Below are 25545 nucleotides of genomic sequence, written 5' to 3'. Positions count from 1 at the left end.
TCATGAATTTTGATGACTATGGGCATGCTGCAGTGGTCTTAAGTGTGAAAAGCGGACATAGTCACTTATTTCAGTGCTGTTGTAACTTCAAACAGTGATTGAATAAACTGTTGTAAGTCCAGGATTACCTGTACCTGGAAGTTTATAAATGCCTGACCAATACTTTAATGAATTTATATTCTTTCAGGCAAATAATGTCTAACAAAGTAGTACTAGTTTAACAAAGGATGTTTAACACAGAGGGTTGTCAATGATGCCAGAAAAGAGAGTTATCATTGTGATAGAATTATCTGTAGTAAAAATGTAACTCATAAATATTTTATTCATAAAATCTTTATTCAGGTTCTTTGGTACTTGAAGATAGTGAGCTCCCACCTCATATGCCTAAAAGCCCCGTGACGGAACCACACATACAGCCACAAAGTGGCTCGCCTTCAAATCAACTATCCAAGTTCCCAACGCAGATCAGTTTAGCTCAACTTCGACTTCAGCACATGCAGCAGCAAGTGATGGCTCAGAGGCAGCAGGCACAGCGGAGGGCAGGTCCCGTGGGGCTTCCAGAACCTAGAATTGCAGGACCCATACAACAGACTCCACCACCACCACTACCACCTCCTCCACCTCCTCAGGTAAGTTAGGGCAAGTCCAGAGTAGAAAACATTTAGCTATTTCAACTTTATTCAGAGGAAAAGGTAAAATTAGCTAGGAGACATCGAAAACATTATTACAAAGATTAACGTTTTGTGCATTTGACTACACTTTGTAACTATATTTTATCTCATTCTAGGACATTGATGGCGAACCTATGGCATGGGTGTCACAGATTGCACATGTAGCCATATCTGCTGGCACATGAGCCGTTGCCTTAGCTCAGCTCCAACGTGCATGTGTGTGCTGCCCAGCTGATTTTTGGCTTGCACAGAGGCTCTGAGAGGGCATTTTTGACTTCCAGAGAGTCTCCGGGAGGATGGGGGAGGGCATTTTTATCTTTGGGGGGATGGGAGAGGGTGTTTGGAGTCTGAGGAAGGTGAAACACGAACCTACTGGACCTATCAGAAGTTGGGAAACAGGCTTTTTCCAACCTCCAGAGGGCTTCTGGGGGATGGGGGAAGCTTTTTTCACCCTCCCCAGGCATTGAATTGTGGGTGTGGGCACTCATGCATGCGCGATAGCGCACGCACATGCTCTTTTGGCACCTGTGGAAAAAAAGGTTCGCCATCACTGTTCTAGGAGCTCAGGGCCTGCTCTAGAGTTCCTAAAATATTAATAGATTTAAGCCACTCCCATTTCAGGCTCCTGTGTAACTTTTCCCCTTTAAACAAACTATGAAACTCTTATTTTTTTCAGGCTGCACTGCTTCATGTTGGAAATGAATACCACTTCAGAAATGATTTATCCTTTATAATTTCTTTCCCTACCATTTAAGAAAATATTTGCTATAACTAATGACCTATTAGCTAAGAATGTTGTTTTTGCCTTTCCAGCCGCTGCCTCCACGTTTGGTAAACTTTCAGAATCACAATTTCAAATCCATAGCACCAGTTCCTCTGCCTCAGCCAGCGAGGTTTCCTCAAAATCAAAGCCTACCACATGCATCTGTAAAGCCATCTCCCCTACAGATGGCAATTTTGGCACAGCAAGCCATTAAACAGGTACATTCTTCCTTGTGATATGTAATATTATATCATACTTTCCAAAAATCTTAAAATACGTTATCAAATCTATTTTGCTATCTAGAAGCAAGATAAATTAGCCAGCTCAATAGTTATATTATTGGAAAGGAGACACATTTTTGTTGGTTGGCTTGCTTATTTGGAATAATTTTTGCACTTTAATTTCAGAGCTACTTTTATCAGCTTTAATATTAATAATTAAGCATAGTTCTATCAATCCTTATCCACAATGTTTCATGGAGCTTTAATATCTGTAAATGGATTAGGAATTAAATTATTTTCTTCCTCTCCCTTTTTCTAGTGGCAGATCCACAGTGGTCAAGTTTTGGCTACTTCGTCAAGTGCTAGCAGTACAACTTCAACTCCATCCAGTCCGACTATTAATAGTGCTGCTGGAAATGATGGGAAGACTTTTGTTCCATCTGGGTTTGATCTTAATTCAACAATAAGTGGTTCCTGTACCTTGCCTTCTTTACCAGATGTGAGATAGTGTTATACTTTTTTGTCTTTTTAAAAAGATTTATTATTCCAGCATGCTGCTTTATTGTAATACAAAACTTGGTTGAATTATGCCAAACAGTTTGGGATTAAAGTATAGCTAGTGCATAAATTAGTGAGTTCTTTTTAGAGCATATTCTAGAAGTGTCTTTTTAATAATTTAATCCTTTTCAGTGACATTAATGATCAAGTTCCAATGTGTTTGTGTTCTTAATGACTTTTCCAGCAATTAAGAACTTGCACCTGTATAATATTTAAATTTTCTTTAAGTCCTCTGTCCCAAACACCCATAACTTTCAACACACTTTGTTATTAAAGGAAACTGTAATTGCTTTTTGTTGAGAAGTAGTGAGATAATGTTTTCCTATCTAGAATCCTTACAGTCTCTCATTATATTAAGATTGACTGTTCAGGAAGTGTACCATTGGAAAATATTGGGAAGAGAGAGGCATTTACAGAATACACCCAAACCAAACAATCTTCGCGCAAAACTGTGCAGTCTCCTAACTCTTCAGTTCCATCTCCAGGACTTTCTGGTATGACAGCTATTATCATTTTAAAAACTTATTATTATTACACTCTTAGACACATACAAGATCTAAAGCATTGGAAAGGAGAAATACATAATCACATGAAATAATATATTTAATGCAGAAATAACACTTTTGCTGGTGGCCTAATAACTAGTGAAAGAGAAATTCTAGAAAGATTTGTAGAGCTTTTTTAAAAAGACAATATAGTAATAATAGAAGAGAAGATAAATAATTTTAACCGTATACAGAATTAAATGAATATAAAAAGTAGAGAGTGGAGTAATCTAGAACTAAAACGGGGAGCATTATGGCAATACTGAAGGCAATGCTGATTATAATTTTTAAAGAAAGATAGCAACTAGAGCACAACGAAAAAATTAAAGTCTGAAAAAATAAAACAATCCTTCATCTTGGCCACTGGAATTTTTTGTTTTTTAAAACTGAAGAATGGATGTTTGTTTTTATTTCTTGGTTTTAAGTAAAAAAATAAACAATAGATAATTTACTAATATTTAAAATGCAGATTAATGTGTATTTCAAATATTAATAGATATTATGCTAACCTGATGATTTTTCCCTGATGATTTAGGGTTGGTTACTGTCTCTGGTATCCATCCTCCAATGCATTCACCCAGTGCCTCTAGCGTAGGAAGTCGAGGCAGGTAAGTGGACCATGTTAGTAAATACGGATTCTATTTTTTTTAAAAAAAATTAAATAGATTAGCATAATCTTCCCTAAATTTTATATTTTTGGGATGTGGGCTATATTTTCAATAATTCCCAAACCAATATGGCCATGAAATAGGAATGTCCATCAATAGCCAGCAATATATATTAAGCTGGTAGGGATACGCATACAAGGTATAAAATACACAAAACATAATTTCTAAAAACATATATGATATAAAGATAAATGCTATATTGATTCTACAAAAAACAAGAGAAATGTAAATATTGTTAATTAAATAGAGTTTTGATAATAGTCTTTGGAAAGATTAGATTTTAAATATTTAAAAATTAGGGCTAGATGAAGCAAAAATACAAATAGACAAAGAAATTACTATACTTTTTATCATTTTGTTTGATAATACACCCATTTTAATTTTGTAGCTGAAATGTATGCAAAAATGTTTAATGTTTTTTGAAAATACATACTGTATTTTCTAGACCAGTGATGGCGAACCTATGGCATAGGTGCCACAGTTGACACGCAAAGCCATATCTGCTGGCATGTGAGCCATTGCCCTAGCTCACCACCAATGTGCATGTGTGTACCGGCCATCTGAATTTTGGCTCATACTGAGGCTCTAGGAGTTCCAGAGAGCCTCTGGGGGGATGAAGGAGGCTCCCTGGAAGTCAAAAACGCCCTCCCCCATCTCCAGGGAAGCCTTTGGAGCCTGGGGATGGCGAAATTACTGGACCTACCAGAAATTGGGAAACAGGCCGTTTCCAGCTTCTAGAGGGCCTTCAGGGGGGGGGGTGTTAGGGGAAGCTTTTTTTATCCTCCCCAGGCATTGAATTATGGGTGTGGGAGCTTGAGCATGCGCGATAGCGCGCACCCACGGTTTTTTGGCACCCGAGGAAAGAAAGGTTTGCCATCACTGTTCTAGACTATAAAATGCACTTGAATTTATAGGAGGAAAAAAAGAAAGAAATAGTTTTTGGCCTGCGTGTCAAGTTTTTGGCCTCCCTGGCCCCCAGAAGCACTCAGCAGTGCTTCACATGGCCCGTTTTTGCCAAAAACATGCTTGTTTTGGGGCTCCCAAGCCCTCTACGCATTGCATTTTTGCCCTCCCCATCACACAGAACCACTCTATAGGCCAAAACCAAGTATGTTTTTGCTGAAAAAGGGCCTGTTTTTGGATATAAAGGGCCATGCAGATCACTGCAGAATTCTTCTGGGGGCCTGGGAGGGCAAAAGCACGAAGTGCGGAGGGCTTGGGAGGCTGAAAACACCTGTATTCAATCTATAAGACCTTGGGGGGGGGGGTGCATCTTATATTCTGAAAAATACAATAATTTCTGTCAAACTATTACATTAATCAGGCTTCGGGTTATCCAGATTAAACCCTGAGCTTTATGGAAAAATTATGGCACACCTTATGCAGGCAATATTTCTGATTCAAATACAGTGTTCCCTCGATTTTCGCGGGGGATGCGTTCCGAGACCGCCCGCGAAAGTCGAATTTCCGCGAAGTAGAGATGGGGAAGTAAATACACCATTTTTGGCTTTGGACAGTATCACAAGCCATCCCTTAATACTTTAAACCCCTAAATTACCATTTCCCATTCCCTTAACAATCATTTACTCACCATTATTACTGGTACTCACTACTGAATAAGACACTTAGTGATCCTGATATTTATAAACATAATTATTTATTAACAATAATTATTTTGTTATTTATTTGCAAAAATTATTAGTTTGGCGATGACATATGACGTCATCGGGTGGGAAAAACCGTGATATAGGAAAAAAACCGCGAAGTATTTTTTAATTAATATTTTTTGAAAAACCGTGGTATAGGCTATTCGCGAAGTTTGAACCCGCGAAAATCGAGGGAACACTGTAGTGCAAATCTCATTTGATCTTTCCTTTTTTTCTTCAATTACAGCTCTACTTCTTCCGGCAAACTCTCAGGTGCAGATTCAACACAGAGAGTCCCTGTGGTCATGTTAGAGCCTATCAGAATAAAACAAGAGTCTGGTGTACCAAGTGAGAACTATGATTTCCCAGTTGTCATAGTGAAGCAGGGAACAGATGAAGAACCCCGTAATCAAAATGTAATCACAATTATGAAAAATAATCTTAAATACAAAAAGGCACTAACTTTGTTTTATAAATTAGTTGGGTTACATTATTTCTGCAAAAGAAACCTTAGAAACAAATATTGTTTATTTGGAGAGTGCAGTATCAATCAATCAGTTAATTTTATCTGTGGCCAAAAGACCCCAAAGTCACCAGAGGCAGTTGCAAAAATACACAAAAGTGCCCTCTAGAAATTCCAAGAAAGTGCATTTAGCCAATGTCTGAGAAATAGTGCTTTTTATACAAACATCCTGTTCAGTTGTGATTTTAACATTTGTTCATCAAAATCTCTGAGGAAAGCAGCTTTTGGATTTGGATTTATAGGCCACCCAACCTCTTGCAGACTCTGGGCAGCATACAGTAATTTTAAAAAGTATACAACAATTAAAAACCCAATAAAATAATCAATAAAAACAATCATCACTTCTGGGCCGGAGTAGAGTGCTGTCGCTCAATGACCCCAGGCCTGCTGACAAAGCCATATTTTAAGTTTCCTGGAATGCCAGGAGGGTGGGGGCAGTGTGGATCTCTGAGGGCCATTGGTTCCAGAGCGACGGGGCTGCCACAGAGAAAGTCCTTCCCCACGGTCCCGCCAGCCCACACTGTTTGGCTGAAGGTACCCGGAAAAGGCTGGTCCTGTGGGCTCTAATAGGCATCTGGGAAGTGTAAGGCAGAAGATGGTCCCATAAATCTGGTCCTAAGCCATGTAGGGCTTTATAGGTGATAAACCAACACCTTAAATTGTGTCTGGAAACCGATTGGTAGCCAGTGCAGCTTGCGGAGTGTTGGAGTTATGTACCTAGGCACACGCACAACGGCTCTCATGGCTGCGTTCTGGATTAATTGACGTCTCAAGATGTTTTTTAAGAGTAGCCCCGTTGCAATATTGCAATAGTCGAGCCACAAGGTGACAAGTGACTGTGAGAAGAGACTCCCTATCCAAATAGATCCATAACTGTTGCACCAGGTGGACCTGTGTGAAAGTCCCCCTAGCCACAGCTGAGAGATGTTGTTCTAATCACAGCTGTGGATCTAGGAGGACCCCCAGATTACGGAACTACTTTGAGGGGGTTAACCCACCCCCCCCCCCCAATTATGGACAGGTGGAACAGTCCTTGGGAGGCAGAACCCACAGCCAGGGTGAGATTGGGGTTGAATTTGAGTCTGTTTACTCCCATCCAGACCCTCACAGCCTCCAGATACCGGCACATCACGTCCAATGCTTCACTGAATTGACACGGGGTGGAGATATACAACTGAGTGTTGTCAGCGTACTGCTGGAACTTTACCCCGTGTCGTCGGATGATCTCACCCAGCAGTTTTATGTAGATGTTAGACAACAGGTGGGAGAGGACTGACCCCTGAGGCACAAAGGCGGGGCCTAGGAGTAGACCTCTATCCCCCTACCAATACCGACTGCAACCGACTGGAGAAGTAGGAGGAGAATCACCTCAGTACGGTGCCTTCCGCTCCCGGCCCCTCCAGTTGACACAGAAGGATACCATGGTCGATAGTATCGAAAGCCACTGAGAGGTCAAGAAGGACCAAGATAGAGGAATGTTCCCAATCGGGCCTTGTCAGAGATCATCCATCAGCGCGACCAAAGCAGTTTCAGTGCTGTAGCCGAGCCTGAAACCCAACTGATAAGGGTCTCTAAGTACTCGGCTTTGTTCAAGGACTGCAGGAGCTGGAGCGCCACCACCTTCTTCTCAACAACCTTCCCTATAAAAGGAAGATTGGAGACAGGGAGATAGTTTTTCAAGTTAATTGGATCCAGAGCTGGCTTCTTGAGGAGGGTCGTACAACCACCTTTTCTCTTATTTTAGGAAAAAGTTTTCAGGTTTACATCAGACAGAACAAATATTGACCCAATTACATTTTGTGTTTCCCATTGCATTTTCAATTTGTTCAGAATCTACTCTAGTTTGTGATTTTAAAACATTTGTCTTGATTGAGACAGGAAGACTATGTGGTAGAAAGAGTCAATTTCCTTTCCACAGAGGCATTTTATATAAAGCTATCATAAAAATATTTAATGAAGTCTTGGTGGTTTTTTAAAAAATCTAAGGTAAAAATGTTCAAATCTTTGATATAATATACTCTTTATAAGGACATGTCCAGCTGAATCAATTGGCTAGATAATATGTATGATTTGTCAAAGAGGCATGATTCTATGTGTATATATAGACATGTGCAAAAAAAGATACTTCATTTTAATGAAATTAGATATTTTTTGTCTACAGTCCAGGTTTTCAAGAGCCATTCTTTCTTCAGTGTTACTGAATAGGAGCCTCTCGTCGGAAGCATCAGTGTTGAGAACAGAAGCACCAGACAGTACGGGTGACCAGCCATCCAATGGCAAGACAACATGGATAGGCTCTCCACATGATGGAGATGGCAGAAAAGATGATGATCCTAATGAGGATTGGTGTGCAGTATGTCAGAATGGAGGAGAACTTCTGTGTTGTGAAAAATGTCCCAAAGTGTTCCACCTTTCATGTCATGTTCCTACACTCAGGAATTTTCCAAGGTAAAGTCTAAAATCATGCTCATCTATGGTATGAACTCAAACGTTATTTAAATGATTGCATTTAGTTTTAAAACTAACTGAAATTTTCTGTATGAGATTTAGTCTGTGGATTTATAAAACAAAATACCACTGTGGAATGTGTAATTGCAGAAGGTTTTCCAATCTTTAATTCATATTTATGTAGGCTGATAAATGAACCTGGATGCAATAGCTGTATTTGTTTCAATTTTAATGCATAACAAATAAATCTAGAATATTGGCTTTTTTTTCTTATAGAATGCTGCTTAAAAATCAACAATATTTTTTCCAACTTCAGATATTATACAACTAAATAATAGACTTTAAGTAGGTACATTACATAATGATATCACTTCTTTTCAGTTATATTTCTGTGGGATCTATGTTTTCCATTTAATGCTGCTAATCATTAAGAGCTGTAAGTCAGTCTCTATTAAATCCCAAAGATATCCATGGTATTGTTTCTGGTGCTTTCTTTCAATAGGTATGGGCAAATGAGTATGTTGGATGGTATAGAAATGTGATAAATAAATTAAATAAGGGCAACAATTGTAATACCCACTCATAACCAATACTTTGCTTTCTTGTCTAAGGATTACTAAGAAAATAGATTTGCCAAAGCTAGTTGAGAATGGCCCTTACCAGCTTTTTCTACCATCTAGATAGCTCTCTTTCTCCTGCTTTGAGAAGAGAAAACTATTCACACAGGCCTATTGCAGCAAAGATATGGATTATTGGAGAAGGAGGTGACAAGTGGAGAGTAGCATTTTAAGAACATTCTAGTCTTCTATCTTCTTTCCCATAAAACATTTATCAAAGCCATGAAGTAATCATTTAGGAAACAGGTCTTTTTGACCTTTTGCTCTTTCAGTTTCATTTGAGAAGAATTTTAATGTTTGAACAATTTGATTCCACTCAAAAGTTATTGTACCTATTTTAAGGATAACTATTTTAATACCTACCATCTCAGTGGTTATTCTCTATCTGATTGGCTGAGCAACTCAAAATTGAACAATATAATTTCTCTATCATTGGCTTCTTTTTAACCACTGTAACATTCATTGTAAAATATAGGTGTACAAAAAAGCTTGCAAGCATTTAGAATGCAAAAATGGGAGAGTTATGTCAATCTTCTTTTTTCATTTCCCCCCCTCCCCAGTGGTGAATGGATTTGCACATTCTGCCGTGATTTGTCTAAACCCGAAGTAGAATATGATTGTGATGTCTCAAGCCATGTTTCTGAAGGGGGAAAAACCCTGGAAGGCAGTCTGGTCTTGGCACCAATAGATCAGAGGGTAATGTCATTGTATTGTGTTAATACTACAAACTAGGTTTTGAAAAAAGAAAAAGTGCAAGATAAATAAAATGATGAATTAATTAGTATTAAGTATCTGAGACAAAATACAGATAGAAATAGCATAATAGCAATAGCAATTAGACTTATATACCACTTCACAGTGTTCTACAGGCTTCTAAGTGATTTACAGTCAGTATATTGCCCCCAACAATCTGGGTTCTCATTTTACCAACATTGGAATGGCTGATTCAACCTTGAGATGATCAAGATCAAACTTCAGACTATGAACAGAGTTAGCCTGCAATACTGCATTCTAGCCTGCAACACCACAGGTTCAACTCTTCTGATTTTCTATTAGCCATGCACATGTACATTTCAAGTGTTCAAATTTTTCTTTATTAACTATTATAGAATGCTATTATGATGGTTTTAATGTTATGTATTTAAGCACTTTTTTAACAGTGATACCTGGATATCGATATGAATTGCATATGTACCAATTTGGTCTACTCAACACTTAGAATCAGAGCAGTATGCACCTCTTGAATATTATATTAATATGAACTTGAGTTTCCTTTGCTTCGGAAATATAAAAATGCGATATTTACATAAATATCAAGTAACAAATGGGTATGAGACATGGAATATTCAACTTGGCTATATCTGTGCTTCATATGAAATATGCCTTTATCAGTGAAATATATGTTGTCTCAGAAATTGAAATGAGATATTTCACATTTGTGAATATTAAACTAAAAATATTGGTAGGAAGAAATCTATTGAGGATGAGGAAAAAAGTCAAGGATTTGAGTAAATTTATTGTTATGTTAAAAATTGCATGTTTATATAGTTTTACAATGCTGTTGTAAACTTTAAAGCTAATGATCCAAATAATTTTAGTTATTTCTGTTCCAATATATAGAAATGTGAAAGATTACTTCTATACCTTTACTGCCATGAAATGAGTCTTGCTTTTCAAGATCCAGTCCCTCCCACAGTAGGTTATTAACTTTACTACTAATCACTGATATTTGTTTGTACCCATTATTGGTTAAACAAGAAGATTTATGCATTGTGCTTAAAAATAAACCGACTCCATTCTATAATATAATGCAATGCAATGTCTTCTTTAATTATAATGTTCAGTTCTTTCCAGTTGTTTCTAGTAGTCAACCTTCAAGGTCTCTCTTCCCATGTTTTTCTCTAATCCATAACATTTTGCCAAGGAAAGAATGAATTTTACTCCTAAATTCAGACTATTCATTTATTTTAAGAAGATTTTAAACCACGTATTATTTCATATCCTTATCTCCAGTCAATCTGGCCCCTTAGTCCATTTAAGAAATCTCCAAAACTAATGTTCCACTCAACCCTTTTGTAGTTTATTTCCAAATATAGAATAGAACAGATTAAATAATAGAGTTGAAAGGGACCATATAAAAGAGACCTAGTCCCACCTCCTGCTCAGGCAAGAAACCCTATACCATTTCAGATAAACGGTTGTCTAATCTCTTAAAGAAATCTCGTCCAATTTCTTTAAGTTCTTAAACTTACATGAAACTGCTTTTCCTGATGATTGAAGGAAAATCACCCAGTAATAAAATTTGTTCTAAAGGTTCTTAATATTCAAAAAGGGTGGGGTGTTGAGATTTTTTTATTTTTTTTTATTTTTGGATATTAAGATTTTTGCTAGTTAAGATTGAACATGACACTTTATTATTTGTTAATAGATAATAGTATATAAAAAAAACAAGCATCAGCTTTAAGTCCCATTTTTTAAAAAGCCCCAGCTGATTTTGAAACTTTTTTTTTACTTCTTCCTGATAGTTAACAGAAAATGTAGCAGAGACCACATCCTCTAAACCAGAGGTCCCCAACCGCCGGTCCGCGGACCGGGACCGGGCCGTTGAGGCTTTTCAGCCGGTCCGCGGCGCCAGGGCCCCCTCGGCCTTTCTGCACCACCAGCGGCGCTCCCCCCGCCAGCCAGCCAAGCCCCGCGCCCGCCGGAACCGGCTCCTCGCTCTCCCCCCGCCGCCCGCCGCGTTTGCAGGAGGTGGGGAGGGTCGGGCGGCCCGCCAAGGCCAGGAGGGACGCCGCTGCCCCCCCTTCCCTCTCTCCGCCCGCCGCTGCGCCTCCTTGACGCCGAGAGGAAATGCCGGCAAAGGCTTTTCTCAGCGGAGGCCGGCGAAGGTGATATTGAATGTCGGGGGAGAACGGGCGGTTGCGCGCGCTCCCTATCTCCCTGCTAGCCCACTCGGAATATTCAAAATAAGAAAAACCTTTGCCGGCGAAGGCTTTTCTTATTTTGAATATTCCGAGTGGGCTAGCAGGGGGATAGGGAGCGCGCGCAACCGCCCGTTCTCCCCCGACATTCAATATCACCTTCGCCGGCCCCGCCTCTCCTGCAAACCCCCTTGCTGAGAGCCCGGGGCGAAAGTGCTCTCGCAAAGGTGAGGCGGGCAGGGCGTGCGCGCGTCATCGCTGAGAAGAACGGAGAGAGAACGAGAGTGAGTGAGAGCAACAGACAGCAAGATAGAGAGAAAGTGAGAAAGAGAGAGTGAGAAAGGGGGGGAGAGAAAGAGATAGCAAGAGAGAGAACAAGAGAGAGAAAGAGCGTGAGAAAGAAAACAAGAAAGAGTGAGAGAGAGAGAAAGCAAAAGAGACAGAAAGAAAACAAGAGAGAGAAAGTGAGAAGAAGAGAGAGAAAGAGGGGGAGAGAGAGAGAAAGAGAGAGGGGGGAGAGAGAGAAAGAGAGGGAGAGGGAGAAAGAGAGGGAGAGGGGGGAGAGATAGCAAGAGAGGGAGAGAGGGAAAGGGGGAGAGAGGGGGGAGAGAAAGAGAGAGGGAGAGAGAGAGGAGATAAAGGAAGAGGAGAGAGAGAAAGGAAGAGAAAGAAAGAAAGAGGGATAGAAAGAGAGAGAGAGTGAGAGATGCTCAGTGAGCCTTTCTTTGAAGTTGCCTTTCTTTCTTTCTCTTTCTTGCTTTCTTTCTTGCTCTTTTTCTTTCTCTCTTTTACCTTCCCTTCCTCTATTTCTTCTTTTCTTTCTCCTTCCTACCTTCTTCCCTTACTCTCCCCTTTCATAAGTTTCCTTGCTTCCTTCCTCTGTTCCTGTCCCTTCCCCCTTTCTTTCTTTCTTTCTTTCTTTCCTTCCTTTCCTCCCTCCATTTCTTGCTTTCCTTTTCCTTCCTCCCTTCTTTCCTCCCTCATTCCCTTCTTTCACTCCTTCCTCTCTTACTCTCCCCTTTCACACCTTTCCTTGCTTCCTTTGCACCCTTCTTTTGTTCCTGTCCCTTCCCTCTTTCCTTCCTTCCATCCCACCCTCCGTCCATTCATTCACCCATTCCTCTCTTGATCGCCCCTTTTACGGCGCCGCTGACAGCTAGCTCCCCCCCCCCCCACCGGGCCATGGAAAACTGGTCTAGCTTAAAGCCGGTCCCTGGTGCAAAAAAGGTTGGGGACCTCTGCTCTAAACTGCAGCTGTGCAGTTTTAGCAAAATCATATGCTTTAGAAAAGCTGCTTCTCTTCTCTGCAACCTCCTTAGTAAAATCAGAATAATAGGTATACTATACAGTATTCTTTTTACAACCCCACTATATCTAGGATTTTTCTGATTTTTGTCTAATTCTGTGTAGAAAGCCTTCTGTTATATGTACAAACAGCAATTGAACAGAAGTAATATTTAAACTTGTTCTCCAGCCCTAGAACATTTTTTGTATGGGTATTTTATACAGATATTCATTTCCAATTTTAAAAATCAATAGGCAGAAAAAGAAGATCTCCGTGAATTCTATACCGCAAGTTGTTTAGGAATGTTCTCTGTGTCAATCATACACATATTTTCTCTACACAATTATAGCTGCAGGAAAGTAATATAATTATTCACAAGATTGTGACTAGTACATTTTGTCATCTTCTGGTTTTTAATTTGACACCTTGGTTAGAGACTTCCTCAATCTGTTTAAAATTTTTGTTAGGCTCTGTGGTAACTGTTTAAGAAAAACAGTTCTTTTGACTTCATAAGTCAGCAGGATGTTGTCTTCTGCTTTTGATAGAGATGGGTGAGGTGATACAACTGTAGTTCACTGAGCTTTGTTGGTTCTAGTTGATGTATTTAGAATAAAATAATCAGCTGTAGCTGGTTGTACATTACAATAAAAATTCTTAATTTACCAGTTTGATGAAATATTGCCATGTAGCATAGGATTTCATTCTACTTAAAGAAAAAAAGAATTAAGGGACAAGAAGAGAGATCAGCTAACATTATCAGCCCCAGACAGAAATCCATGTTGCCATCAGTTTTGAAGGTGGTGGTGGCAATTTCATTCCCAGCCATTGCTTGACCTAGAAATAGTAAATAACTGTTAGCCAGTCTCTAGTCTTCCTTTTGGGGGGGATAGTTGTTTGGGGGTGGTGTAGCTGCCATGGCAAATATTTGGAGGAAATCAGGACTTAGACTAGATGAAGAAGTATGGAATTTAATTTAACTTGTGGATAATATGTGGCCAGATTGGGATAGGTAAAATATAACCCTCCTGGTCCAACTTTTTTTATATACCATCAGTCATATTATCTTAATAATAATAATTAATAATAATTAATATGTTTAATAATTAATAATATCTTCCTGGAGCACTGGCAAGGAGTGACTTTTAAGCCTAGTAAATAAACAAATGTAATGTATAATCATCCATGGTATAGCTTGCTATCTGTTTTAGAAATACTACAGCTGAAAATATACTTTTCATATGTTTTCATTCATGACATAGGAATACATTTCTGTACATCTAATGGCCATCTGGGTAAATATCTGCAATGTAACTTTTTAAATTCCAAAATAACAGAAAAATAAAACCTAAACTAAACTTCTGAAAATTCTTATCTATTTCGTTTTAGGTGCCTGACTACTACAAAATAATTAAGAAACCAATGGATTTGTCAAAAATAAAGAATAAATTGCAGGAACATCACACAATATATTCAAAACCAGAAGATGTTATAGCTGATTTCAGGCTGATATTTCAAAATTGTGCTGAATTTAATGAGGTGATAAAAAAGAGTATAATATATTTTTATACACATTACTAAGAAACCATAATTGTTAAGCGGTATTGTGAAAGGCTCAACTCTGGGTGTGAGTAAGGATGGATGACAGGTGAGCCACATCTTGCAAAATAGTTATGTCATCAATCTACCAAAATCAGTAACACACACACACACACACACACACAAGAGAGAGAGAGAGTATTGCCAAAGCCCTTCAGATTCATTTGTCTATTTCCAAAATAAAATTTCACAAACTTTTCTAGCAATATTTTATGCAGTTCATTTAGAAACATATTATACTAACACCATTAATATGTTTAATTTCTCCAACAGCCTGATTCTGAAGTAGCTGGTGCTGGAATGAAACTAAGTTCTTATTTTGAGGAACTTTTGAAGAACCTTTTTTCGGATAGAAAATTCTCTGTTCAGCCTTATTGCCATTCTGATAAAAATAGTCCCGCCTCAACAGATGACTCAGATGATGAATTTGTACAACCCCGGAAAAAACGCCTCAAATGGGAAGAGCATCATTTTTTTTAAGTACGCTGCTTATATGTAAGCATTTTTTATTTAAATAGTTATCAATTTTTCATTTTCTAAAAATTAATTTTTGACATCATTGATTTCTACGCATAAGGGACATTTAACTGGAAGTAATGCCTTCTCCTGTTGGTATATATCTACCATGATTGTTTGGAAATAAATTATACTCTCAGTCCAGGAAATACTAGGATGTTTTGGGAGGAAAAAATTAAAAACAACTAGTTAAATTAAAATTGGAAATTATTATTTTAAGAAAATGGGGTCTTAGAAAAAATAAAAATTACTAAAAGATGTGGCTGGCCAAAATTCTTTACAATTGTACTATACTTTAAACATTAGTCATTGGAGGGTAGAAAAGGCACGTGGTATGCTATTGTCTTAAATTTCTGAGAAGTACAATGAAATTGTAGTTTCACCAGATAGTGACTTGTGTTCTAACATGTGGCGAGATGAATTAAAATTCTTTGAAAGCCTAAGCATTTGTGTCTTTGTGTGATCAGAAAAATCTTAATGTAACATTAGTTGGCAAACTGGGTATGAGCATTGGTAGATATAGTAGGAGATGGGGAGGGAAAGGAACCTAGTGCATATTACTATTGCTGCGTTCCAGCCCCTATACTCTGTCCAGAGCCTGGTCTCTGGAGCCTCAGATGCCTTGAACTCTGACTGTTGCTGTTGAATGCCCTCAGTCAGCCTGTAATGAAACCTGTGTCATATATAATTTGATTGTAAATGAGGGGGCTGACCAGTAGGTATTGCCAAAACATACCATGCAGGTATTACCAAAACGTTTGGTGCAGGAGTGCTTTCATCTCAGAAACGTGCCATCGTGGGTTTGAGACGCAAGGCTAGGATACGGGTGGAGTGGATATTCAGTAGGCTGTAGTAACCTGTAGTACATTTCCCACATGTACCTGGATGTAATATACTTTGTGAAATTGAAGCCCAGTTCCCAGCAGAAGTCAGACATGAATCTGTTTTTGTCTCAGGGCAATGGCAAAACGATCTGAGGTAGTACTGGATCATCATTAGTTCTTGACCCTACGATTCCCAGTAACTGCTTCCCAATGCAGAAAGGTTGGGTATACTAGCATGGGCCTGTTCAAAATAATTGAGGGACTGATTGTATTGTGCCTTTGTGGACTCTGTGACTATGGCTTCCTGGTTTACAGACAATTTTTGGGAAATAAACAAAGGAAAAGATACATAACTTACCACTAGAGACAAAGACAAAGCTGACCAAGTAAAGTTAAGACCAGATATGCATGCTTTATCACTCTCACTGCATCTGAAGATGGTGGCCCTGTTTTGGGCAACAGGTCCCTTTTGAATAAGTGAGCACTTTCAAGGCCTCTGGGAGGACAAAGTCTGACAAATTGGCAAGTTGAAATAGCTTGGGGTTTTTGGCAACTTGAAGTGGGATGAGTTGTTATTGTTGATAGGAAACACTTTCTCAGAGTTAGCATATTATCAAGAGGTGTTCCTGGACTCTCAGTTGCTGCTGAAGGAACAGGTGGTAGCCATAACTAGAAAGTCTTTGTACAAATTAATTGCACCCATTTCTGGACCAGGAAGCCTCTTCCTAACCTGATATAGAAAGCATTATCTGTTGTGTCCCAGTGCGGAGTCCCCTTAGAAATGACGCACACACCATTTTTGGCAAACAGTATTATTTACTACAAATAAATCATCTTATCGACTATGATAGAAAGTTAATACAAAGCAGAAATGTTATTTTCTCAATAAGTCAAAATGTTACTTTCTCTTCTTAAGAGTGGCCCAATATCAAACCCCCAAAGGCAATTAACTCCACAGTTATCAAAACTCACAGAGGTTGGCCGACAGCCTGGTACTAATTATTTTCAGAGTGATAATCCAGAGTTCAGAAAGCAGGAAAGTCAGAACACAGCAAAACTAGGTTTAATGAATCAATCACATTGTCTCTAGCAAGTGACTCTATGTGCTTACGCCTTAAATAGCCTCAGTGTGGCCAATTAGCCTGCTCACGAGGAGACCTCCTTCAGAGCCAGTCACATCTGCTAGCTGCCCTGCGTGCCCTAGCATCAAGCAGAGGCTCCTCCTCTTCTCCTGAGACACTCAGCTCAAACTGAGAAGGTGCAGAAGGCCCTGGTTGGCTTTCAGCCTTTGGCACCGAGCCCTCCTCAAAATTGTACTTAGGTGCCAGGTGCACGGGATGAACTGGCCACAATCATCTCCTGGTCCTCTGGATCCATGACCAGTTGTGTGGAACGCAGGCAGGCCACAACATTATCGTCCTACCTTAACCAATTTTTCTCATTTCAATTTATTTTCCACTTGGAACGCAAATCTCTTTATTCACATTCTTATTTTCACTTCAGGAAACTGCAGAAGTAAATTTAAACTTCTCTATCTTACTTGTTTAAATTACTCTTAGATTATCACGTCGCTGGAAGAACACCAATCATGAGCATCCAAAATCCAGTGGCAGATATTCATCAGAAGGTTTCAGTATATATAGCTTAATAAATTATCCTGAGGTTCTTACTTCTGATATTTTCTACAATCATATAGAAATAATTAAGAAAATATAAAAGAGACAACAAAGAAGCCATTGCGCAGCTAATTCAAATATTGAATTATAGAGCTCTTAAGCAGTTAGTACATCCCAAGATAAAAGTCATTAATTAGCTACCTCTGAAGGAATGTTTTATTTGTCTTATCAGTGAAAATGAATAGCATATTCAACTTCATATCGTGGAATAAAGAAAAATGCAATACAGTACTTGACAATAAACGTGACTTTATGTTAGGCATGTTTTTAAAAATCTATGTAAGGTTGACTTTATTTAGCTGATCAATACATAGATACATGATTTCTTGAGCAAAGACTGTCCAAGTTAGGAATAAATCTCTCTGAGCTGAGCAGGCCCCATGTTCAAAAGCTCTGCTTTTCTCAGACTTGCATTTGTTTTTTATAACAAATTTATTGTGTACATGTATACAAGTACAAAAGATTATCATGACTAAGTTTAGTAACAATGTTAAATGTTTAATGTATACAGACAAATAAAATCAAGGTGTAATTGCTAAGTAAACAGAAGAATGTCTAACTTTTACCCTAGAAAAACAAGAGTCTTAATTAAAGACTCTTGTTTTTCTAGGGTAAAAGTTAGACATTCTTCTGTAAACAGATAAACAGAGCTGCGTAAATAATCTTTTTCATTAAGCTGAGTAAATAAGTAGGATAGATTCAATATTAACCAAACCCAGGCATTCCGTATTCTTTGACAAATACAGTATTGATAATCAACTTACAAATAAAGAAATCTGCCTTTGTTTCAGATAATGGAAACAAAGTTAATAAAGTTTAAAAATGTTAGGATAGTTTGTATAAAAAATTGAGAAAAATCTAATCATTGCAAAAAGAAAATCTTGTAAAGAAAAATTGATCCAAGAGGCTGAAGAAATATTTACGTAGAGGTCTTCAGATTTGGCAACTTTAAAGCTTGTAAACTTCCAACTCCCAGAATTCTTGACTGGAGAACTCTGGGAGTTGAAGTCCATAAGTTTAAAGTTACCAAGTTTGAGGAACCATAGTGTAGTGGGTTATTTAATACGATGCAAGTCTCTGCTCTGTCCACTCAATATGCACAAAATTCCAGAGATGGGAAGGAGTAACTTATATATACCCCAGGAAGGGGAAGGAAAGGGGAAAAAAGAAAAGAATTGTCACAGGTATACAGATTAATGTAGAAAACTCCACTTTCATGATGGTGTGAACAAAATATGCATATGCTAGCTGAAGCTGTCATTGTGGTTTCTTGTTTTTGTTATTTGGCCCAGACTATATGATGCACTTGAAACTCTGGTGACAGCTTTTAAACTTCCTTCTTAAGCATAGATATATTTTAATGATTATATTGATAATGTATTGGAGAGACTAGTTTAATCTTGAAAACACATTTTCAGAATTGTTACAGGCCACACAAGATTCGAGCACCTAACGTCGTCTTCCTCTTCCAAGAATTAACAATTACTTTCTTTGCTGAAAAGGTTATTAAAAAAAACCAGATTTTAATTATTTTGCATGAGTCAATCATTTGTTGCAATGAAGCTTTACAAAGTTAACTAATATTTTAATCCTAAAGTTAAAAAGGTGACACTTTTAAATTATCCTGATGGTCAACTTTTCTGAAGCAATACTTGCATTAGAATATACCGTACTTCATTCTCTTTAATTTTTTAACTGCAATGTTCATTCATTCATTCATTAATTCCATTTTTTATGCCGCCCTGCTCCTTAGACTCAGGGCGGCTTACAACATGTTAGCAATAGCACTTTTTAACAGAGCCAGCATATTGCCAGTGAAGAGATTTGAACCGCTGACCAGATCTACAGTCAGCTTTAGTGGACTGCATTACTGCACTCTAACCTGCTGTGCCACCTCGGCTCTATAAAAGTATATCTCATTCTTCACAAGCCACTTTATACCATACCTTCTCATGGTTGTATCTGTAGCATTCTTCACAAGATAGCTTGATTATGGTAGCAGTAGCACTTAGATTTATATACTGCTCCATAATATCCCCAACAATATGGGTCCCCATTTTATTGCCCTTGGAAGGACAGAAGCGAGTCGAGTTTGGGCCAGTTAGGATCTAATTACTGGCTGTGGGAAGAGTTAGCCTGCAATACTGCATTCTGATATTGAGCCACCATGGGTCCTGGGATATGATTGATGTCCTCTGATGACTCAGATTTAAGATTTGAAGTTATAACCATGCTGAAAAAAGTGATGACCGGTCCTTCTATTTATGATTTTTGCAGTGACCTTACAGTCATGGGGTCAAAATTTAGGCACTTGTCAACAAGCACGTATCCATGGTGGCTGCCGTGTCCCAGGTTCATTGCCATTTCTGACCTTCCCTCCCAGCTACGAGCAAGCAGAATCAATGGGAAAAGCAGAACTGATTTAACAATCATGGGAAACAGCTGTGGCCAAAAAAGTTGTAAAATTCGGTATACAGTATTTCAATAACTGCCTCACTTAATTCTGGTACCAATTGTGGTCATAAGATGAGAACTGCCTATATTTGCATTTGCTTTTGAATTATTGCATTATCAAGTTGTTAGCCATTTGTTTTAGGGATCATGCCGTAGTTGACTTCACATACAAAAGTCTTTAAAAATAATTTCACTTCCTAAAATAATGTCAGGAAGGGCTTTATATTTGTTAATGGAACCAAAGGTGGGAAAAGAGTTCTTTTTGGGACCCTTCTATTCAGAAGCAAAATGAACTACCCACCTGAAGCGATCGCCCTTTGGTCTCTATTGGAAGAGTGAATGCAGAGATAGCACACACAGTGCAAACCAAGGCAAAAAGGCACATTGCCCCCAAGAAAGAAGCATTCATAAGTACCTACAATTAGATAATGCATTAGTAGTGTCATGCTGTCGTGCAATTCTGACAATTCATCTGTAAATCCTTTCTGGGCTATTTATTTTATGGATTGAACTTGTCTTTCAATAGAACTTATCTTTCCAGACATGAACTGAACATATTTGGAGGACGTTAGCATGGAATTGCAATACCAAATTTTTCGTAAGGAAAGTTTATTCATGGGGGGCAGGTTGTGGAGGAAGTAAATTTGCTATTACAATTTGCACATGCATGTAGGAATAAATTATAGCTTTTAAAAGGGTTCAGTTAGGAAAATACAAGGCTGTTGCTTTAAGTAATATATTATGAGATTCATTTCCTCCACACGAAGCTCTAGGGGACTGCAAGTTCTCCTCAAGCTATAAAAAGGAAAAGTTTGAACATCTTTTTTCATTTCTTTGAAATGATATTATACCTGGTTTTTAATTATGTTGTAAGCCACCTTAAGCATTGTGCTAGAGTAGAAAAGGAGATTATACGTTTTCAGCAAGTAATATTAAATTTATAATGGCCCTTTCATTTATCGCGGCACAAGCTTTTGTGAACTACATCATACTGCATCTGTTGAAATTATTAGAGTAGTTCACTGTCTTATGAATTCATTTATTTATAAATTCAACAGCCTATACAAATTCAGTTCTGTTGGTTTTATTGGAAAAGTTCAAGGATTTCATTTTTCTCCACTAAAATAAAGATGAGCTAGAATCACTTTCCTATTAGTGAGTTAATATCAAGTATTTTTAATTAAGAAAGTATACTTTATAATAAAATATAAAATGATATTTAAGCAGCCGATGAAATTAACCCCTTTCTCCTAACTTCTTGCCGAATTGTTATATTTATTCATATTGTACCTTCTAAGTTTCAATAAATGAGTGGTGCTGTTTTGAGTATTTCTTGCAATTAAGGTTTTTTAAAAAACTTGTCCTTTCATTTTTAAATGAAAAGGTTTATCACATTTTTCCCTTTATTTGTACCATAACCAAAACAGGATTCTGCATTGTTAGCACATTAATATCAATTTAGCTTTCTTGATGTCTCCGTCCCTCCAAACATTCTGAAAATAAATTATTAATTTATAAAAACAGCCAGAATCTTACAAATCTGAATCTTTAAACATCAATCAATCAATCTATATATTCTATACAGTATACCAAAAATATTTGCCAGGAATCTTTTCCTATATATGCAGTGAAATTCTTAAAAGATGCCTTACTTGTGCTATAAAAGGTGCTACCATAGCACCTATACGACATAGGGAGCCACTGGTCCCTAATCCCACAGCTCTCATGGTGGTAGGATAAACCTATAAGACAGTAGTAAAAACATATAGCATAACCTCTGTGACAGAAAAAGTATTGAATGAAGCTGAGGGCAGTATGACATCAATTTTTCTTTTAAAAACATTACTGATAATAATAATAATTATTATTATTATTATTTATTAGATTTGTATGCCGCCCCTCTCCGAAGACTCGGGGCGGCTTCCGAATGGGTCCAGAGGGGGAAAAATATAACTAAGCATTACAAAATTTAAAAAAAATTGGTTATCTTATGCCTAGAGATAATCCCAGAGTTTTGTTGAATTTAGTTAGTTTCCTGGGATCAAAATATCAATTCTCTAAATTTCATTCCAGTGCAGCACTTCAGTACAAAACATTAGCCCTCATTTTTAAGAACAGATTCATAAAATTAGCAATGTTTACAAAGATAATGTATTTTTAAAATGCTTTAAAAAATTTCAATACAGTAAATTTTTAAAAAGTCTTCTTTGAAAACAACTAGTTAGCATACAGTTCCTGTCTATCCTGGCTTAGGTTGAAATGCCGTATTATTTTGTATGGAATTAAATAATAAACAGTGAGAGTTCTGAGTAAACTGGCCAAAGTGTATCCTGCTGAGCAGAAAAGTTATAAAAAGTTATTAAGAAACATAAGTTATAAAAAGTTATTAAGAAACATAATTTATGTAGTTTTTCACTTTGCAATTCAATAAACCAAGAGGGTCTTACCTCTGCTGTGTAAATATAAATAGTATTGAAATTTGCAGCTACAAAAGCACGAAGCATAAAGAGGAAACCAATAAGACCAGTACTAGAAATAAAGAGAAAAGATATGAAGAAAGTAATGTAATAATATAATAACAAAGCCCAATAGTTTAGTAGTGTGTCCCACTGATATGATCTTGGATTGTTTGAATGGCTATTGAGGAGAAAAGATTATATGTAATGCAAGGGGGACATATTTCTACCAAAAATTAGTTCTATAACATAAACCTAATAGTATATGTAAATATAACTTAAATAATAAACTATAATATAAATAGTAGAAGACTGCAGGTGGCTGTTTAACATCAATTACAGATAAGTAACCAGTTAACTATTCTGAATTTCTGTCATTTAGCTTCGTTGTTTATCCCAAAATGTCTTATCCATGAGATAATTATACATTCTGTTTTTTTCTCTCTAGTCAGGATTGGGATCATGTAGGAAGTACAATGAAAGGTTTCCACGTGTTTCTTAGGCAAGATTTTTTTTTTTTTTTGTAAATTCAATTAATTTGACTTTAACAATGCTTGTCCACTAATTTGCCTGAAAAACAAGCTTTTCGGATTCTTTTTTTTAAAAAAATCCTGACATTCTTTCCAAAAATTGTTCCCTATCCAATTTTAATTTCCTATCATCCAAATTCTAGTCAAATAGAATTATTTGGGAGAAGATTTTTTTTTCAACAGAAAATGCTGGAATGCATGTAAATGATTAATATCTCAATGTGTCATTTCTATTCAATAATGCTTTATCTAAATGCTGTTCTTTGATAATAGATTCCTGACCTTTCTCTTTGGAAGTAATAGTTGTCATCATATTGTGACATTATGGTTACATTTTCCCAGCATGCTTAACTTTATCGGTGATTGATTAGTATATTAACTTTCTGTTAGAATGGCCAAACAATTGGCAATTCCAAATCTCGACCAACAAATGCTCTGTTACAAATTGGCAAAAAGAATCAGAACACAAAATACAAGCTGAGTAGACACAACCTTGTAGACAACCCTCACTCTGTCAAGGGCCTTGGAGTAGTCCTATCTAAGTACCAAAGCCCACTGTAATAGCATCGTCAAGAAGGCATTAAGAGTTGTAACTAATCTTGCGTAGCTTCTTCTCTGGTAATATTACACTACTAACCAGAGCATACAAAACATTAGTTAGACCAATTCTTGAATACAACTTATTTGTCTGAAACTCGCACTGCATATCAAACATACAATTGAACGTGTCCAGAGATATTTCACTAGAAGACTTCCACTCTGGTCGCAACAGGGGGCGTCCTCCTCGATCCACAGCTCACATTAGAGAACCATCTTTCAGCTGTGGCGAGGGGGGCGTTTGCCCAGGTTCGCCTGGTGCACCAGTTGCGGCCCTATCTGGACCGGGACTCATTACTCACAGTCACTCATGCCCTCATCACCTCGAGGTTCGACTACTGTAATGCTCTCTACATGGAAATACCTTTGAAAAGTGTTCGGAAACTTCAGATCGTGCAGAATGCCTAGGTATGCCCATGTTTCACCAACACTCCGCAGTCTGCATTGGTTGCCGATCAATTTACGGTCACAATTCAAAGTGTTGGTTATGACCTTTAAAGCCCTTCATGGCACTGGACCAGAATATCTCCGAGACCGCCTGCTGCCGCACGAATCCCAGCAACCGATTAGGTCCCACAGAGTGGGCCTTCTCCGGGTCCCGTCAACTAAACAATGTCGGTTGGCGGGCCCCAGGGGAAGAGCCTTCTCTGTGGCGGCCCCGGCCCTCTGGAATCAACTCCCCCCGGAGATTAGAACTGCCCCTACTCTCCTTGCCTTTCGTAAACTCCTTAAGACCCACCTCTGTCGTCAGGCATGGGGAACTGAAACATCTCCCCCGGGCAGATACAATTTATGAATGGTATGTTTGTATGTATGTATGTTTAGAATATGGGGTCTTTTAAATATTTTTAAACAGTAATTTAGATTTGTTGTAGATTGTTTTTTCACTTGTTGTGAGCCGCCCCGAGTCTGCGGAGAGGGGCGGCATACAAATCTAAATAATAAATAAAAATAAAATAAATAAAAACAGAATACCTTATGCCATCAGACTTGAAATTCTCACTTATTTTAAATGTAAAATGTTTTAAATGTCCATTTCTCAAAATATGGTTGACTATACTAGAGGCTAGAAGATGTTGCAAGCATTGGAATCCAAGCCATTTCATCATAATATGTTCCCACCCAAGACACTTACATTGTGGTGCATATATTGAGGAAAAGAAAGAAGACAGCAGTGCATCCCATTGTTATTGTCAAGCTCACTCGTCTTCCCAGGAAATTGATGACAAGAATATTTAAGGGATTTACTATTTTTTAAAAAGGAAAAGAAGGAGAAAAAGATGTCACCTTGTAAAATTCAATTAATTAACTGAATCATTACTAAATAATTATCACAAAAACACATACACCTCTACCATCTTAGGAAAGACTACACAGCTCTACCAAAAAAAAAATTTGGGTAATCATTGCAGTTGACCTTGTACTTTTCTGAATCTTTTTTGTTCTGATTTCAAAAATGTATATAGTTTTTCTGTAGCAGGTATAGTTTCCATAGAGCAGCAATATTATTATAAGATATAGGAAATATACCGGTGACATTAGGAAAACAGTAATTACCACATGCATTGAAAATGTGGAAATAGCGTAATAACAAAAATGCTTCTATATCAGAAACTTTATGTGATAGAGCAAAACTAAGCATATTTTTGAATCGGCACATCAAACTCCATAAAACAGACATATTGCATTTGCTGATGATTTTTTTGTGTTGACCAGTGCTATTGACAACTATTTTCTTTATTGCTTCCCTATGATTACTTGAAAACAACAAACGGGGATTTTGTAACTAGATCAGCATCTTGTTCAGTGATGGGTTTCTGTCAATTCAGACCGGTTATGTAGAACCAGTAGTGGAAATTTACCACCGCTTGCCGAATCGGCAGCAATAACCAGCAGTCCATGCTCCCGGACCTGTCCTCTGTTAGCCATAGTTTGCAAAAAAAAAACCTGCAGAGGGTCATTATGGGTCTTTTGCATGACATGACGGGGCGCGCACATGAGCAAAACATGCATTTTCATTGTGAATGTGA

General features: G+C 37.8%; 2 protein-coding genes across 2 annotated transcripts in view; one reads left to right on the top strand and one right to left on the bottom strand.

Annotated features, from left to right (window-relative positions):
- The window catches only part of TRIM24 (tripartite motif containing 24), a 49991-nt gene extending 34570 nt beyond the window's left edge, over positions 1-15421 (top strand). The window contains exons 9-19 of the mRNA XM_070756313.1: positions 343-629; positions 1485-1652; positions 1975-2154; positions 2572-2707; positions 3294-3366; positions 5320-5488; positions 7757-8043; positions 9221-9356; positions 10281-10355; positions 14253-14402; positions 14736-15421. Coding sequence (XP_070612414.1) covers positions 343-629; positions 1485-1652; positions 1975-2154; positions 2572-2707; positions 3294-3366; positions 5320-5488; positions 7757-8043; positions 9221-9356; positions 10281-10355; positions 14253-14402; positions 14736-14942 — 1868 coding nt within the window. The 3' untranslated portion in view covers positions 14943-15421. The remainder of the gene's footprint in view (positions 1-342; positions 630-1484; positions 1653-1974; positions 2155-2571; positions 2708-3293; positions 3367-5319; positions 5489-7756; positions 8044-9220; positions 9357-10280; positions 10356-14252; positions 14403-14735) is intronic.
- Positions 15422-15986: 565 nt separating this feature from the next.
- The window catches only part of SVOPL (SVOP like), a 30556-nt gene continuing 20997 nt past the window's right edge, over positions 15987-25545 (bottom strand). The window contains exons 8-12 of the mRNA XM_070754971.1: positions 24651-24762; positions 22380-22461; positions 21585-21674; positions 20234-20347; positions 15987-16106 (exon numbers count right to left, since the gene is read on the bottom strand). Of these exons, the coding sequence (XP_070611072.1) occupies positions 15987-16106; positions 20234-20347; positions 21585-21674; positions 22380-22461; positions 24651-24762 (518 nt within the window). The remainder of the gene's footprint in view (positions 16107-20233; positions 20348-21584; positions 21675-22379; positions 22462-24650; positions 24763-25545) is intronic.

Source organism: Erythrolamprus reginae, chromosome 6 (genome assembly GCF_031021105.1).
Source record: "Erythrolamprus reginae isolate rEryReg1 chromosome 6, rEryReg1.hap1, whole genome shotgun sequence".
NCBI classification, from domain to species: Eukaryota; Metazoa; Chordata; class Lepidosauria; order Squamata; family Dipsadidae; genus Erythrolamprus; species Erythrolamprus reginae.
This window is presented reverse-complemented; position numbering and strand designations above follow the sequence as displayed.